General features: G+C 47.6%; 1 protein-coding gene across 1 annotated transcript in view; it reads left to right on the top strand.

Annotated features, from left to right (window-relative positions):
- The window catches only part of CS (citrate synthase), a 32981-nt gene extending 17486 nt beyond the window's left edge, over positions 1-15495 (top strand). The window contains exons 2-11 of the mRNA XM_079966399.1: positions 488-535; positions 1643-1750; positions 4382-4447; positions 4553-4684; positions 4931-5119; positions 7134-7333; positions 9590-9719; positions 9833-9934; positions 11232-11441; positions 13974-15495. Of these exons, the coding sequence (XP_079822525.1) occupies positions 488-535; positions 1643-1750; positions 4382-4447; positions 4553-4684; positions 4931-5119; positions 7134-7333; positions 9590-9719; positions 9833-9934; positions 11232-11441; positions 13974-14144 (1356 nt within the window). The 3' untranslated portion in view covers positions 14145-15495. The remainder of the gene's footprint in view (positions 1-487; positions 536-1642; positions 1751-4381; positions 4448-4552; positions 4685-4930; positions 5120-7133; positions 7334-9589; positions 9720-9832; positions 9935-11231; positions 11442-13973) is intronic.
- Positions 15496-15700: the final 205 nt, after the last annotated feature.

Genomic DNA, 15700 nt, shown 5'->3' on the forward strand with positions numbered 1-15700 from the left:
ACACACACATGACATAGGCGTGATGCAGGGACTCCAGGAGGAGCCAGGGGGTGGAGCTGAACGTGGTGGCAGCATGGCTTCAGTGATTGATGGCTCCTCCTCTCTGGCACTCAGCATCTTCCTCCTCCTGCCACCACCAGCCAGGAGCTGCTTCCCCTCATCCTTCCCATCCATGGCAGCAACAGCAGGCGGAGCTACCAGCCACTGAAGCCACTCCACTCTCAGCCTCCTCCATCCCCTGATTGTTCTCAAATATTTTATCGGGAGACCCGATCGGACCTGGACCCCTTAGAGTTGGCGCCTATGTTGTCAAGAGAGTCTCTTTATAACCAAGGGACTGAGGTGTATTTGCAAGTCAGGTGTTAAATGGGAGTGAAAGGCCATGGGGTGGTGGTGGGGAATCTGCTTGGGATGCATGTGAGGTTATCGGTGGTCTGCCCACTTGTAAAGAAAGTGTTTTCAGTTGCTGTCTCTTTCTCCCTTGCAGAACTCGTCATGTATCATTTTTGCTGCCAGACATGCCAGTGCTTCTACGGTAAGCAGTTCTTTTTCATTGCTTGTGGGTTGTTCGGGGGAGAAGAGTTTGGGTGCTCTGGACCCTCTACACCCTGTACTGCTGGGAACCTCGGGTGAAGAGAGTGCTGCTGTGCCCAGGTCCCGCTTACAAATTTCCCATTGGTATCTCATTGGCCGGGGACGCAGGTGGCGCTGTGGGTTAAACCACAGAGCCTAGGACTTGCCGATCAGAAGGTCGGCGGTTTGAATCCCCGTGACGGGGTGAGCTCCTGTTGCTCGGTCCCTGCTCCTGCCAACCTAGCAATTCGAAAGCATGTCAAAGTGCAAGTAGATAAATAGGTACCGCTCCAGCGGGAAGGTAAACGGCGTTTCCTGCGCTGCTCTGGTTCGCCAGAAGCGGCCTAGTCATGCTCGCCACATGACCCGGAAGCTGTATGCCGGCTCCCTTGGCCAATAAAGTGAGATGAGCGCCGCAACCTCAGAGTCGGTCACGACTGGACCTAATGGTCAGGGGTCCCTTTACCTTTACCTTATCTCATTGGCCATTGTGAGAACAGGATTCTGGTCTAGTTGGACCTTTGACCTGATCCAACAGAACTTTCCCTATGTTCTAGTGCAGGGGTTGGCAAAGTTTTTGTGGCTTGGGGCGGTTCACAGTCCTGCAGACGTCGCAGTGGGCCAGAGTGTGCACGCATGCGCAAACGCTATTTCCGGCACTCCTTCTGGCGCTGAGGAGGCGGGCGCCTCTTCCCATTGGCTGCAGGAGCTTCCTGCAGCCAATGGGAAGCTGGCCAGCATCGCAAGGCAGTCCCCACTCTGCTCCACGCCTGTTTAGCGCAGTGCATGGTTGCCAACTGAGCGGGCGGCAGGGGTCCTTGAGCCGCTTGTGGCCCATGGGCCTTAGGTTGCCGACCCCTGTTCTAGTGTTTGCCCCAGGAAAATGTCCATAAAGCATACTGACTGTCTAGTGACTCACTTTATCATTTGTACTTGAGAGAATGCAATCCGTGCTGGATTTATTAATTCTCACCCACTCTTTATTCTACCCCATGTCTCTTGCAGTACTAGGTTACTGGCATTTTCTTAACTTTGTGTGTAAGATTTGGCTGCACTTTTTTGTTTCCAGAACCTGAAAGATGTACTTGCAAACATGATACCTAAGGAGCAATCAAGACTTAAAAGCTTCAGGCAACAATATGGCAGCACAGTCATTGGTCAGATCACTGTGGATATGGTAAGTTCTTCCGGTGTCATCATTGTAGTAGAATATCCGAGTCATTGTATCCTGCAGGAAATTCCATCTCTACCTGCAGGCTGCTACCAGTCTAAAGGAGTGAGTTGCAAAGAAGCCCCTGTGTTGTGCTACTTTTAGGCATTTTGTCCCCTGGTAAAATGTCTGGAGTAGGGGCTGGACAATATCTAGTTTTCAATATCACCAGCTAAACATTGTGATATACTGATATATCACGATGTCTGGAATAAGGATGGAGCTTTGTAGAGGCATTGGCTGGCTTCACGGTTTTCCCTGCATCGTGATTTTTGCATAGTGCATGCACAAACACCATGATTCACGATATATTGCCAGGTCAAAAATTATGAGGCTGATATCATGATACAGACCTCAAACCAGTGTTGGATGATATATCAATATATTGCCCAGTCCTAACCTGGAGAGAGGTGGTGAAGCATGGCCTGGAAAGTTTCACAGATGATGTCTTGTGACTTCTTTAGTCAAGCCAATAACATGGGGTAGGATTCAACTTGGTTGCTGTGTGCACAGAGCAGAGGTCTGCTTGTGCAACAGGATTTCAACCCCATCTTCTCCCTGTGCCCTCTAAATCTGCTCTGGATGGTTAGGGGAACCCCTCAGTACAGCTTTAGGGGGTGCACAGGGAAGGGGGGGAGAGTCAAGTTGCATGAGTGGGCCCCATTGTGAGCACGCATACCTCACTTAGCACTGCATTGAATTCCACCCATGAGACTTAGGGCATGGCAAAGCATCAGCAGGGTTTGAGGATATTAGTGACACTAGAGCACTTTTTAAAGGAGGAGGAGGAAGAACAGTCGGTGAATAAAGGGATATGGGTCAAAGACAAGGTGCATGTTCTGGTGACAGCTCCAGAATAAGCTCTTGGCATCTCAAGCTAAAGGCTGTCAAGAAGCAGAACTAGAAATGACCTCTGCCTGGGACCTTGAAGAACGGCTGTCAGTTTGAGTAGATAGTACGTGGTTTAAATAAAAAAATGGTCTACTTCAGGCATGTCTATTTCAGGGGCCTAACCCAGCCTGCTGGTCAGTTGAATCTGGCCCCCCATGGCAGTTTATTTCCCAGGGTAAAATACTAAAAAAAACCTCAACAACTTTGGTTGGCCCTTTGGTCGGCCCTCGCGGTCCTTCACTTCATCAAATCTGGCCCTCTTTGAAAAAAGTGTGGATACCACTGATCTACTTCATTTCTCCAGTAGCCATGTTTTTATTATGGAAGCAATTGAATATTTGTTGTTGAGTTGTTAGCCTTCTGAGTTTGAAGTGAGGCATAGTGAGCGTGGAGCCTCCAAGTGCAGTGGTCCAAACTGTGAATATATGTACTCACTGCAAAAAAAGGGTGGCACTTACTGTAACAACTTCATGGTGAGTAGCGGCACCTATTCTATTAAAAAATCACTGGAAGCAAGGGTTGACAACTCTGGCTCAAAGCTGCGGTACCTCCTAGATCAGAGCTTTTCAAACTTTGCATGTTGGTGACACACTTTTTAGACGTGCATCATTTCGTGACAGTTACTCAGTTTTACTAGCAAACTGGAGGTTAAACAAACGTATTATAAGAGATAACGGACACCTATTGTGCGACACACTGCAGCCAACACACTAACTTGTTGCGACACACAGTTTGGAAAGCTCTGTCCTAGATGATGCAGCCCTTGTGAACAAGTCTTCATTCCTATCCCCTTGCAAGGTAGCTGACATAAAAGTAACATTTCGTTAAGAGAAAATGCCACAGAGAGACCAACTGCTGTTAAAGCAATGAGCTCACATTACTAGTTCATTGTTTGCAGTACCAAGGCTTTCTCTAGTGTTCTCTAGATGCCAAATCTGCTTCCTGATTATACTTGTCTCTAAGCAGTGCTGATTAGTATCTCCTGCTTTGTTTCTGAATCTGAAGTTCATTTAATTAATTGTTTGTGAAGTGGTGCCTCCTCCAGCTTTGGTGCACAGTAGCAAGGTTTTCTGGGTGCCAGCTGGAAAGCTGAGCCTTGACGGTTGTTGAAAAGGACTCTGTTCTTCAGTCTGGTTTTTGAGGCCATTGACAAAAGGGGAAGAATTATTTAAGCCAGAGCCAAGGTTATAGGAGATTTGCCACTATGCTTCCTGGTCTCTCGAGAGCTTACAGAGGTGACAGAGTGGGGAATAAAGCTATCATTTTGGCAAAACGGGGCATTGGAAACAATTCTGCACCAGAATCGTCATGTGGTACACCTGAGACTATTATGCAGACTTTGTGCAACATATCAATTTATTCTAGCTGCAAACTTTGGGCTGTGCTGAAACTTTGGTTTAACTTAAACCAGGGGTGGTGAACTGCTAGCCCATAAGCCTTCCCTGGTGGCCTATCAGCACCCCCAACTCAATTTTTCACTGGTGCCATTACCACCACCAAAGGGAGAAAGTGTGCAAAGCACCAGTGGGGACAGAAGGATAGCATTTAGAACAAAATAACCTTGATACCTCCTATTTGAAGTGTGAAATTGCTTAAGGGAAAGAAGAACCTAAGTTATCACACCTTGCAGCAGCAAATTCCATAGTTCATGCACGTATTTCCTTTTGTGTGTCCTAACTTTTTACCGCTTGCATCTTTTGTCCCTAGATCTACGGAGGCATGAGAGGCATGAAAGGGCTAATATACGAGACATCAGTCCTGGACCCAGATGAGGTAAGTGAGGCCTGAGGTTGTAGTAGTCACAATACCTGTCTGGCCGTGCAGCCTGTCCATGGAGTTGTATGAATATCTCTTAATCTGCCTTTGCCACATCTGCAGGGCATCCGTTTCCGTGGCTACAGCATCCCCGAATGCCAGAAGCTGCTGCCCAAAGCCCCCGGAGGTGCAGAGCCCCTGCCCGAAGGGCTGTTCTGGTTGCTGGTGACAGGAGAGATCCCCTCGCAGGAACAGGTAACGAGGCAGGAATGGCTGAAGTAGAGTCTCTGAATGGGAGGCTGCAGCTGACACCTTCAGCCCTTCCTTGAATGCTGTTATGCAGCCTTGGGTTTTTTTGTGAGTGTCTGTGAGCAGGCAGGGAAAGCACTGAGGTGTCTACATGGCAGAAGGAGATAGCAAAGGGCAGAGGGAGGCTGCACGCAGCTCAGCACCGATTCCTTCATTTTTACTGAGGCAGAGCTTTGTGTTTTCTCCATTCAGGTGAGCTGGCTGTCCCGGGAGTGGGCCAAAAGAGCCGCCCTGCCTTCTCACGTGGTGACCATGCTAGACAACTTCCCCACCAACCTTCACCCCATGTCACAACTGAGTGCCGCTGTCACCGCCCTCAACAGCGAGAGCACTTTTGCCCGTGCCTATTCAGAGGGAATCAGCCGGACCAAGTACTGGGAAGTAAGCACGGGACGGGCAACATTTCGCGTGTGCAGAAGAGGTGTGAGCCGTTTGCGGGCTTGGCAAGCAAATAATGGGGGAGGCAGAAGGGCAAGCTGTAAGTATTTTCTTCTGTAGCGTCTGATCGATGGCATCTGGAGGTGAAGTCCTGAAGCTACGTACCAGAAATGCAGGTGGTTTATTATAATCGCCTACGTAAAAATGGGCGATTATAATATGCACAAAACGTAGACACTTAACGTAGTCAGGGTTATGGCTGTGTAAAGAAATATGCATTGTCTGAGCCTCTCCCTTCTTTGCGTGTGCTGAAAACTGAAAATCGTGCACTCAGTGTTGCAAGAATAAGTTCTTGAATGTCAGGATGATTCTTGCTGAATGTTAAAAAGGCTAGGGGGAAATGTATCTGAAGCTTTCATTGTCAGAGGGTGGTGATGATCCATGCCCTGCAGCTTAATCCCCCAAAACGCTATGGCAAACACCAAGAACTACAGTGGCGGGGAACTTTGGGGCTTCCAGATGCCATTGGATTCCCATCAGCCCCAGCCAGCATGGCCAGTGATCAGGGGTGATGGGAGTTGTAGTCCACAACATCTGGCAGGCTGCAGCTTCCCCATCCCTGCATTGGTTTGTCTCGGGTCTTCATATTGGGGAGTTGGGCTTACTGATTGGAAAGCTGCTGCCAGGATTGCTGAACACCCTTTGTCCTATGATTGATTTGCTAATGCCAGGTGCTGATAAAATTGTGGAGTTTGGGGCTGTGGGCGTGGTCCTTCCTGCTTCTGCACCTAGAGGTGGAAGTTGTTCCAGAAAAAAGAGACACCTAATGTGTCAAGCCTGACCAAGCCCTGCTGAAGGCTGCCATATTTTGACTTGGAAATGAGCCAGCCCAGTTCAGCTTTTGTTTCGTGCTGATCCTCAAGCGCATGGTAAAGGACAGAAGTCAGGTGTGTGAGAAAGACAGAGACAGAGAGACAGACCTTGGTCCTCACCATGTGGAATCCCAGTCACTGCCGTTTTAACATGAGACCTTGAACAAGATGACATGCGCCTCTGGCCTGACCTAAAATGTGTGTGCACACCCTCGGCACTGAAGCAAAGAGACTTTGGTCTCTGGCCCGTTCCAATTCTGCCGGCCTGTATCTGCCCTGAGGCATTGCTGTCTGGAGTAAAGGGGTAAAGTATTGGGATGCGGGGAGGCAGTAGTTCTGCTGTTCATTAACCTTTACCTGCTTGTCTCCGGCCCAGCCAATGCACTGCAGTTAGACAAGAGAACAGGTCCTTTTCCGTGGAATACTCATGGGGTGCCACTGGTATCATTTTGATCCCAGGCATTTGAGTGTTAAATCCTCTAGCAGTTGATTATATATTTTATCTGGATGATTTTGGGGGAAAACTCATCTCTATATTGGGGGACGGAGGGATTTGTTTCTAGGGTGTTCTGGTATTAACACCACTTTTAAATTTGTTTATTGAGTTCTCCTGGCAATTGCCAACAAATTGCTTTGTGCATTGCAGTTGCCAGCAGATTGCTTTGAGACTTACTGTGGAAAGTGACTCATAAGAAATAATAGTTGTTATTATAAAAGAGTAGAAATGTGTGGCAGGAGTGTGATTCAGATGCCAGTCCTCTGCCTATGAGCACATGAAGGAAGTCCTACCTGTGTGACTCTTGGAAGAATAGGAAGCAGTGCTTATCAGCATACCTAGGTCTGTTTATACATTCAGGACAAACAGTAGCAGAGTCTTGTGGCACCTTTCAGATGAGTATATTTCATTTTACTGCCGCAGCTGCTTTTGTGCTCTAAGAGTTCATCCCATGAGATGCATGCATGAAGGCAGAATACAAAGACTCTTGTTGCAGACTGCACGCAAGCCGCTCTAGTCTTCATGTTAACTGTTGTAGCTGTAGCCAGCGAACAGATCATATGTCCCTGCTCTGGCGGGATTGGAGGGGGAAGAGCCCCTACGAGTGGTTCCTGACTTCTACCTCCCCTTCCCCTTCCGTACCTTGCAGTTTATCTATGAGGACTCCATGGACTTGATTGCCAAGCTGCCATGTATAGCTGCAAAGATTTACCGCAATCTGTACCGTGAAGGCAGCAGCATCGGCGCCATCGATCCCGCCTTAGACTGGTCGCACAACTTCACCAACATGCTGGGCTATAATGACCCCGAGTTCATTGAACTCATGCGCCTCTACCTCACCATTCACAGGTAAGTCTTACCTGTCTTGTGTACAAGAGAGGCTTGAAAGAGCTGTGAGCTGATGGAGCAACAGAAAGAACTGAGGCCTGAGCTTTTGTGCATTTAGCACTTGTGTCCTTCCCCCCCACATCCATTACTGCCAGCACACTAAGCATTGGTGCAATTTCCCCCATATGCTTTCTGTGCTTGAGCATAATGAAGGTGCTCAGCAAGCCTTCCTGGGGAGAGCGATCCACAAACGAGGAGCCACTGCAGAAAAGGCCCACTCTTGTGGAGGAGGCACACAAAGAAGGGCCTCAGATGACGATCACAGGGTCCATTCATATGAGGAGAGGCAGTCCCTGGGGTCCTTTAAGGCTTTATAGGTCAAAGTCAGCATTTTGAATTGGCCCGGAAACTGATTAGCAACCAGTGAAGTTGGGCCAGGCTCGGCGCAATATACCGTATTTTTCGCTCTATAATACGCACCAGACCATAAGACGCACCTAGTTTTTGGAAGAGGAAACAAGAAAAAATATATTCTGAATCCCAGAAGCCAGGACAGCCAGCAGGATCTCAGTGCAGCGATCCCACTGGCTGTCCTGGCTTATGGGATAGCTGCACGCTCTGCTCCGGAGGCTTCGCATTGCTTTCGCTGAAGCCATGGAGCCTGCATTCGCTCCATAAGTCGTACACACATTTCCCCTTATTTTTAGGAGGGGGAAAGTTTGTCTTATTGAGTGAAAAATACGGTAATCTCAAACCGTCTTTCCTCGGTGAGCAACCCAGCTGCCAAATTCTACACCAGCTGAAGTTTCTGAACTCCCTCCAGGGGCAGCCCTATGTACAACACATTGCAATAATCTAACCTAGAGATTACCAGGGCATAGACAGCAATAGTTAGGCTGTCTAGGTAAGGGCGTAGCTGGGCCGCCAGCCGAAGCTGATGGGAGATTGTCCATGCCTCTGGGGCCACTTGAGCATCAAGCGACAGCAAAGGATCCAGGAGTAGCTCCAGGCTCCTTCAAAGGGAATGTAACTTCCCATTCGTCCAACCACCCACTAACAGTGCCCCAGTCTTATCTGGATTGAGCTTCAGTTTGTCGGCACTCGCCTTTTTTCTCTAGTTGACAGTGGTTTTATTGCCAACAGGCATAGCACTTAAGCATCTGATATAATCTGTAGCCTTTTGCGACAGTTGAGATGTGCAGGGAGCTGGGTGCATAGTTCAGGGGTTAGAGTTTCCATGTATAACGTCCTAACTTCAATCCATGGAATATTCTGTTAAAGCAGTAGCCTTCAATATTTAACCCACCTTTAACCCAAACGTGAATTTGGTGTCCCATTTCTAAATCTTCTTTTTACCATATGTTTGTATGCTGCTACTCCTGCTGCTGTTGGATCAAGCTGTGACCCAGCAGTTGGTCCCAATCCATCAGCCCAACTGAGAGGCCTCTGCCTGAAATCCTGTTGCTAGTTGGGTTAATATGACTTCATATGTTCCATGGGTAGGCAAACTAAGGCCCGGGGGCCGGATGTGGCCCAATCGCCTTCAAAATCCTGTCCGGGAATCAGTGTGTTTTTACATGAGCAGAATGTGTCCTTTTATTTAAAATGCATCTCTGGGTTATTTGTGGGGCAGAGGAATTCGTTCATGATTATTTTTTTCAAAATATAGTCCGGCCCCCCGACAAGGTCTGAGGGACAGTGGACAGGCCCCCTGCTGAAAAAGTTTGCTGACTCCTGAATGTTCTCTTAAGCGGCTCCCTCTAGTGGCAGAGAACCCTAACTTTTGTTTAACCCTCAATTGGGAGCTACATGTTACAAGGGTAATGTTACTTTCGCTCCTGTAGGTTGTTTCTTGCAGCTGTGGTGTGCTGGGGCTGTAGAATTGTAGAGTTGGAAGGGACTCCGTTGGGTCATCTAGTCCAACCCCCTGCAGTGCAGGAATCTTTTTGCCCAATGTGGGGCTTTAACACACAACCCTGACATTAAGAGTCTCATCCGCTATTGACAGAGCTATCTGAGTGTGCTGAGAAAGCCGCTTTCGTGAACATCTTTGATGCTTGCATATGATGACCATAAAATGAATTCATTGTAACTGCTATTGTACTTCTGGAATATTATGTGTGTCATCTTTTCTGTTCAGGAAGAAATGTTGGTGAGAATCTTAATTTATTAACCATTGGCCAAATGCATACAAAACTTCATTTCAGTCTGCTTGCTGTGCACTCTAAGCTTCCTTGTTCCCTGTTGATTTCCCCCCTCCCCCTTTGTTTTCTGCAGTGACCACGAGGGTGGTAATGTCAGTGCCCATACCAGTCACCTAGTGGGCAGTGCCCTCTCCGACCCTTACCTGGCTTTTGCTGCAGCCATGAATGGTCTGGCTGGCCCACTCCACGGTCTTGCAAATCAGGTAGGGGGCTGCATTGCCGAGCAGTGCTGGCAAATCTTGAATTTGGCGGAGAGCCTTTAGGGAGCCCTCCCTGTTCTTGCACATTATCAGCAAATCTCACGGGCTTTTTGCAGGAAGTGCTGGTATGGTTGACGAACTTGCAGAAGGAGCTGGGTGAGGATGTGTCCGACACGAAACTGAGGGATTTCATCTGGAATACTTTGAACTCTGGCAGGGTGAGTGTTGGCGGCATCAAAGCCTTAATGGGGCAACAGAGGGAGGGGTTGCAGTTGGGAGGAAACTGTAGAGATTTAGGTTGCAGTGAGGTCTGTTATAAAATGGGGTGGTGGGGGCACAGAGAGACCACACTGGCTTATGGGATTTCAACTTGTAAACTCCACAAAAGCATATATGCGCAGCCATATTTAGGTTTCTGTTTTGCTTTTTAAGCTGAGCTTCTCAGGAAGAGGAATTCTGTCTAAAGTATTCATTCTTCTTTTTCCTGCACTTCCCACAGCCCTGGTGCCTTTCCCCTGTCCTATTTTATCAATTCAATGTGGGGACTCTTAGAATAGCAACTCATGTCCTATTCTGTGTTAGAAAGGAATATCTTCCCCCTCCACCACTTTGATTACAGGACCACAAGGAGTGGCCTAAATGTATTTTAAGGATGCGTAATTATCCCCCAGTTCTTCTTTAGCAGCCACTGGGAAGTGAAGTCTGTTAATTAGCTGCAGAAGAAAGCATTGATGTACTAGCTAGTGGATTCCCAGTGCCTTTGTAGTCTCACTTGGCATAGAAATAGGGAGCAAAAACAGGAAGTCAGGTTCTGGGAGTCATCAACAATGGGAGAAGATAAACAAGGACTTCAAGTCATGCTATGGGCCAATAGGGCACTCCTCCTAGAAACCAGCCAGGAGACAGTTGCCAGGATGAAGCTGTACAGAAAATGGATATGGCCACCTAGATTTTCTCTGCAAATATATATTTCACACACACACAATTTCCAATCATGATCTCATTCCACAAGCTTTAAACTGCTGTAGGGCTGGGGGAAGAGGAGGAAGCTCCCAGATGAGAGCTGGGAGGGTTTCCTCTTCTGTACATGCAATAAGAGTTAAGATACAGTGCTGGAGGACCTGGTATTCACTTTCTCTTCTTTTCTTCTTTATTTTCTTCCTTCTCTTATTCTTGCTTTTTTCTTATCTTTCTAGATTAGTTTGGCTCTTATTGTATTTTATGTTGGAAACTTTTAATAAAAATTGATAAAAAAACTTAGCCTGCTCTAGGGCTTGTTAAAACAGGTCAGTGTAAAAAATGATTGTGAGCTGGTGGGAACTGCCTAAAGAGTCCCACAGGCAGGATGGTGGGGGAAGGTGAGAAATCAAAGGTAGTGGTGGCACTGTGTGAAAACCTATCGATCAAGGTGTGGATGTTGGCAGCTATGAAGGGGGCTGAGTACTTGCCTGTTAACCCCTTTGCACATCATATTGGGTACCACCCACAAGATTCTGTCAACGTCTCATGTTGCAGGTGGTTCCTGGCTATGGCCACGCAGTGCTGAGGAAGACGGACCCTCGCTACACCTGCCAGAGAGAATTTGCGCTCAAGCACCTTCCCAAAGATCCCCTCTTCAAGCTGGTGGCGCAGCTATACAAGATTGTCCCTAATGTGCTGCTGGAACAGGGCAAGGCCAAGAATCCCTGGCCCAATGTGGACGCACATAGTGGGGTCCTCCTGCAGGTGAGCTAACTACCTTTGGCAACCCTCTTTGAGGGCAGAGACCAAAGCCCTAGACTTTCTCAGCTAAAGGTGCCTGCTAGAATCTGGGCCCTACAAGCACATTTCTTAGGACTGAACACTGGGAATATATTTCCCTGGGAACTTGCCTTGCAGGCTCAAAAAGAGGGCATTCTCAGCCCAGATTAGTATCACACTTTGCCTTGGGTCTAAGGCAGAGGATCATCTCACCTTGCTTTCCAAAGCATGGGGGGAGATTTAGCACTGCCTAAAACTTACACTTTTGGACAGAAATGGATGGAACCCGCCATATTCAGACCAATAGGTGCAGGGAATCTTGTGATAAGTATCTTTAAAGAATGAGTTTTTATTTAAAAAATGGTTTTGAAGCTGTTGTGGTTTTGAGAATTTGTTGCACTGGCTCCTGCTAGTGCAACTGTTTAGTTGCATCCAGCCCATAATATAAGGGAAGGATAAAAGCAGGGTTTGAAAAACATAGTTGAGGCTTAGATGATGTACCGAAATCACAAAATGCCAAGCTGGTTAGGACAGAGGTGGATGTGTCACTCTCGAAAGCACTGCAACGGAGAAGTAAAAGGAGAGTCCTGATAAAATGTATTTTGTGATGGGAAACTAGAGCTCTCAGTCACAGACTACTTCTCCCTCACCTCTGCCTGGTGTTTTCTGTTTATGTGGAGCACAAAACCCAGTATCTTAGAAGCTCTGAAGCCTCAGAGCCTGTCTGCTACACCTTAGGCCACCTTGCAATCTGAGGGTCAGCTGCCTCACCTCATCAAAATGACATCAGGTGAGTTGTTTTCACCAGTCGTGGTGGATGTGGCTGTGTTTGGGTGAAATGGAGGCAGCCTGGTGAACTTTATGGGGCCAGAGGTTCCCAACAGCTGCTTTAAAAAGTCAAGGTGGCTGGATGCTGTAGGTGCACTTGTGTTCAGTTCAGGTATGGGATTGCCTGGCAGGGCTGAATCTGGTTTTTTTGGGAGTGGTACAGGCCCCAAGTTGACTTGTGCACCACACTCGCTCTGATGTCAGAGGGATCAGTCTGCATCTTATATGCTTATGCCACTTTGCTGCTCTAGGTAGCGCAGAAGCAAGCTTGAGTCCATTCCCTGGGGCAAAGCCTCTATTTCCAGGCACTAGATTAAATGTTTCTGCTTGTGCCCCACCAGTACACAGAGCTGCTCCTATCCTTGTCCGCAAGCCCAGTTTATTTCCCAACAGTAGGGCACTGAACCAGCTCTGCAGGATTTACCGCAGTGTGATAGCAATTTCTGTCTTTCGGGGAGGATATTGGTAAATCCGCAGTGCAACCTGAAGCACCTTTTTTGCACTCAATTTGTGGGTGCAAAGGAAGCTTTGACTCAGCTGTTGATTTGCACAGTGTTCTAGAATGTGGCCGACATTCCCACGTAGCTCTGCATAGTAGGGGAAGGGCAATAATTGCCTGGGGCCGCTTGTTTTGCCATAGCCAATAAGCTGGTTGTGGAACCCTTGGTAAACTGTATGCCAATCACCATTTGAACTCCTACACTTGCAGAACCCAGGCAGGGTGGTGGTGTGCCTCCCTCTAGCGGTGGCTTAGGAGGCCTTGCAGATGCTATTATATCCAACCATAGTATAGGAATAGCATGAGGCAGAATTCCTAAACGACTGGGATTTGCGGTGGGCAAACCTGAAATGTTTCGGCTGGTATGAGACGAAGAATCAGAGTGCTTTCCCCTATCCCCCACCCTTCTAATTTCTGCAAATTTTTAAAGGAAAAACCCTACAGGAAGTGACTGGAAAAAAACTTTCCTCTTCTGCCCTCTTGGAACAACAAAAAAATCACTTTGCAAGGGCTGTAGGATTCATGTCACTTCCAGGAATTATTTCTTGTGTGTAAGAAGGATCAGATATATCAGCATTCAGTTTGTATGTTTTCTTAATCTCTTCCTGTGATGCCCCTCAGAGCAATATACAGTATAGATTATGACAGTGCCCAGTCAGGTTTGTGTGTGTCCCCCAGTGCCTCCCAGGAACCTCACAGGTGGGTTTTGAAGGTGATGCCCTTCTGGTTTTCCTGAACACCTAGTGTTTGAGGTATACTGTATCTGTAGGTGGAGATTCCATTTTAGCACTCTCAACCATCGTGGCCAATACAGTGGAACCTTGGTTCTCAAATGCCTTGGTACTCGAACATTTTGGCTCCCAAACGCCGAAAACCCGGAAGTAAGTGTTCCGGTTTTCAAATGTTTTTTGGAAGCTGAACATCCGATGCGGCTGTTGGCTATTGTTTTCAGGGCACTTGCACCCATCGGAAGCTGCACCTTGGTTTTTGAATGTTCCAGAAGTCGAACGGACTTTGGAACGGATTACGTTCAAGAACCAAGGGACACCTAGAGGGCTAAAGGGTTCCCTATATTTGCCATATAGGTTACAATAAAGTTATTTACTTAGTTAAGGGTTCTCTATGCCTGGTAAGTGGTCTTTTTCCTCCCCGGGGCCTACCTCCTAACCACCATCTCTTTCTTTCTGCAGTACTACGGCATGAAGGAGATGAACTACTACACTGTGCTGTTTGGTGTGTCTCGAGCTCTTGGCGTCCTGTCGCAGCTCATCTGGAGCCGGGCGCTTGGTTTCCCTCTGGAAAGACCCAAATCCATGAGCACAGATGGGCTGATGGTGCTTGTGGGTGCAAAGTCAGGTTAAAGCAAGGGATAACGTGGCAGGGGGTTAGCTGTCGAGGGAACGGTAGAGACAATACGACTTTTTTGTGTTTTGTTCAAAGGGCCTTGAAAAGATCCTTCCTTAGAGGCACTGACCATCGCATATTTTTTTCAGGTTATTTATGGGATAAATTCAGATAAAACTTATAGATACTTATCCTCCCCCCCCCTCCACACCTGCTACCTTAAAATACCACCTTAAAGTTAGTTTAGATTCCTAAGCGCAGGGCCCAGGGCAGCTCTTCCCAACCTGAGCTGATGCCCCCGGCTAGAGAGAATGTTGCTTCTTTCCAGCTCAGACTCCTCCTCTTTCATCCCCTCTTATCGCCCCAGGTTGCAGGCCAGGAGCAGAGAATACTTCCCCTTTAACAATCATGTCATATCACATGCTGCTTTTTACCACCTTTCACAGATGGGGTGTTCTGCATTTTAAACAACGCCCTCCCTTTTTGGCAGGAGGGGGTTGGAGAGGAAAGCAGTTCTTTCCCGTCAGCTGAGCGCCATCCCCTTTTGTATACCCTTCTCCCGCCGCTGTCAAAAACGGCAGAATTGTGCTCTTAAAAGACAGAGCAGGTGAGGCTGTGACTTGAGTCACACTCCGGTGAAAAAGTGAGTACAGCTCACCTCCTTGCCTACCAAAGAGGGGCAACACAGACCTTTCCCTTCTCCCAATCCAAAGCTACCACAGCACTAGGTTGTCCTGACCTGCATTAATGCACACAACCCCCTGGGCAACCCACTGCCCCCCACCAAAAAAACTCCCTGATCTTCTGCGAGATGGTGCTTTGTTCCCAAAGATAAGACTCTCAAGAAACTTAATCTGCCAGGAACAAATAGCTCCTTGCCTCCCTCCTCTTCGGCCAGAGGAGATGAGAGCAGCGTGTTTGAAGCAAGTGACTTCCCCATCCCATTTTTAATTTTGACTTGAGTGCTGGTGCTGTGGTACTGAAAAGGTGGGTTGAGGGTGTCTCAATAGCAAAGAAGGTATTGGTAACGTTTCCAAAACGGCAGCTATTAATAGCATTGCCGTGTGGCGCTAAATTGGCTGGCCACACCTTGAGAGCAGCGATAGGTGAAAAGAATGGAGCCTGTCTCCTGGCCTCCTTTCCTCTCTAGAAAGGACTTCATACACTCCTACCAATGTTTGTTTTTTCTCTGTGTGTTTGTGTGAAACCCTTTTTGTCCTAAAACCACAAACAAACAAAAAAGGAAAGAAAAACCCCAATCTTAAGTTGAAGGCACAGTGTCAACAGCTGTGTAAGCATCAGCGTTCCGTTGCAAACTTCAGGTGGTTCTGTACAAACTGCAAAATAAATGTTTTTATTAACAAGTTACAGTATTGGAGTCTGTCCCTATGTAGCAGTGAGGCCTGCAGCCCTTTGAACTATTGCTCCCAGTGACTGTTTGCGCCCCCACACACTCAATTCTTACCAGCCATCATAGTTTGCTTAGGATACTGGAAACATAATCCTAAAGGAACAGAACAACCAGAGCTTCTTTACAGGTAGGCAAACTAAGGCCCGGGGGCCAGATCCAGCC

The sequence above is a fragment of the Podarcis cretensis genome (assembly GCF_951804945.1).
Source record: "Podarcis cretensis genome assembly, chromosome: 2".
Lineage (NCBI taxonomy): Eukaryota > Metazoa > Chordata > Lepidosauria > Squamata > Lacertidae > Podarcis > Podarcis cretensis.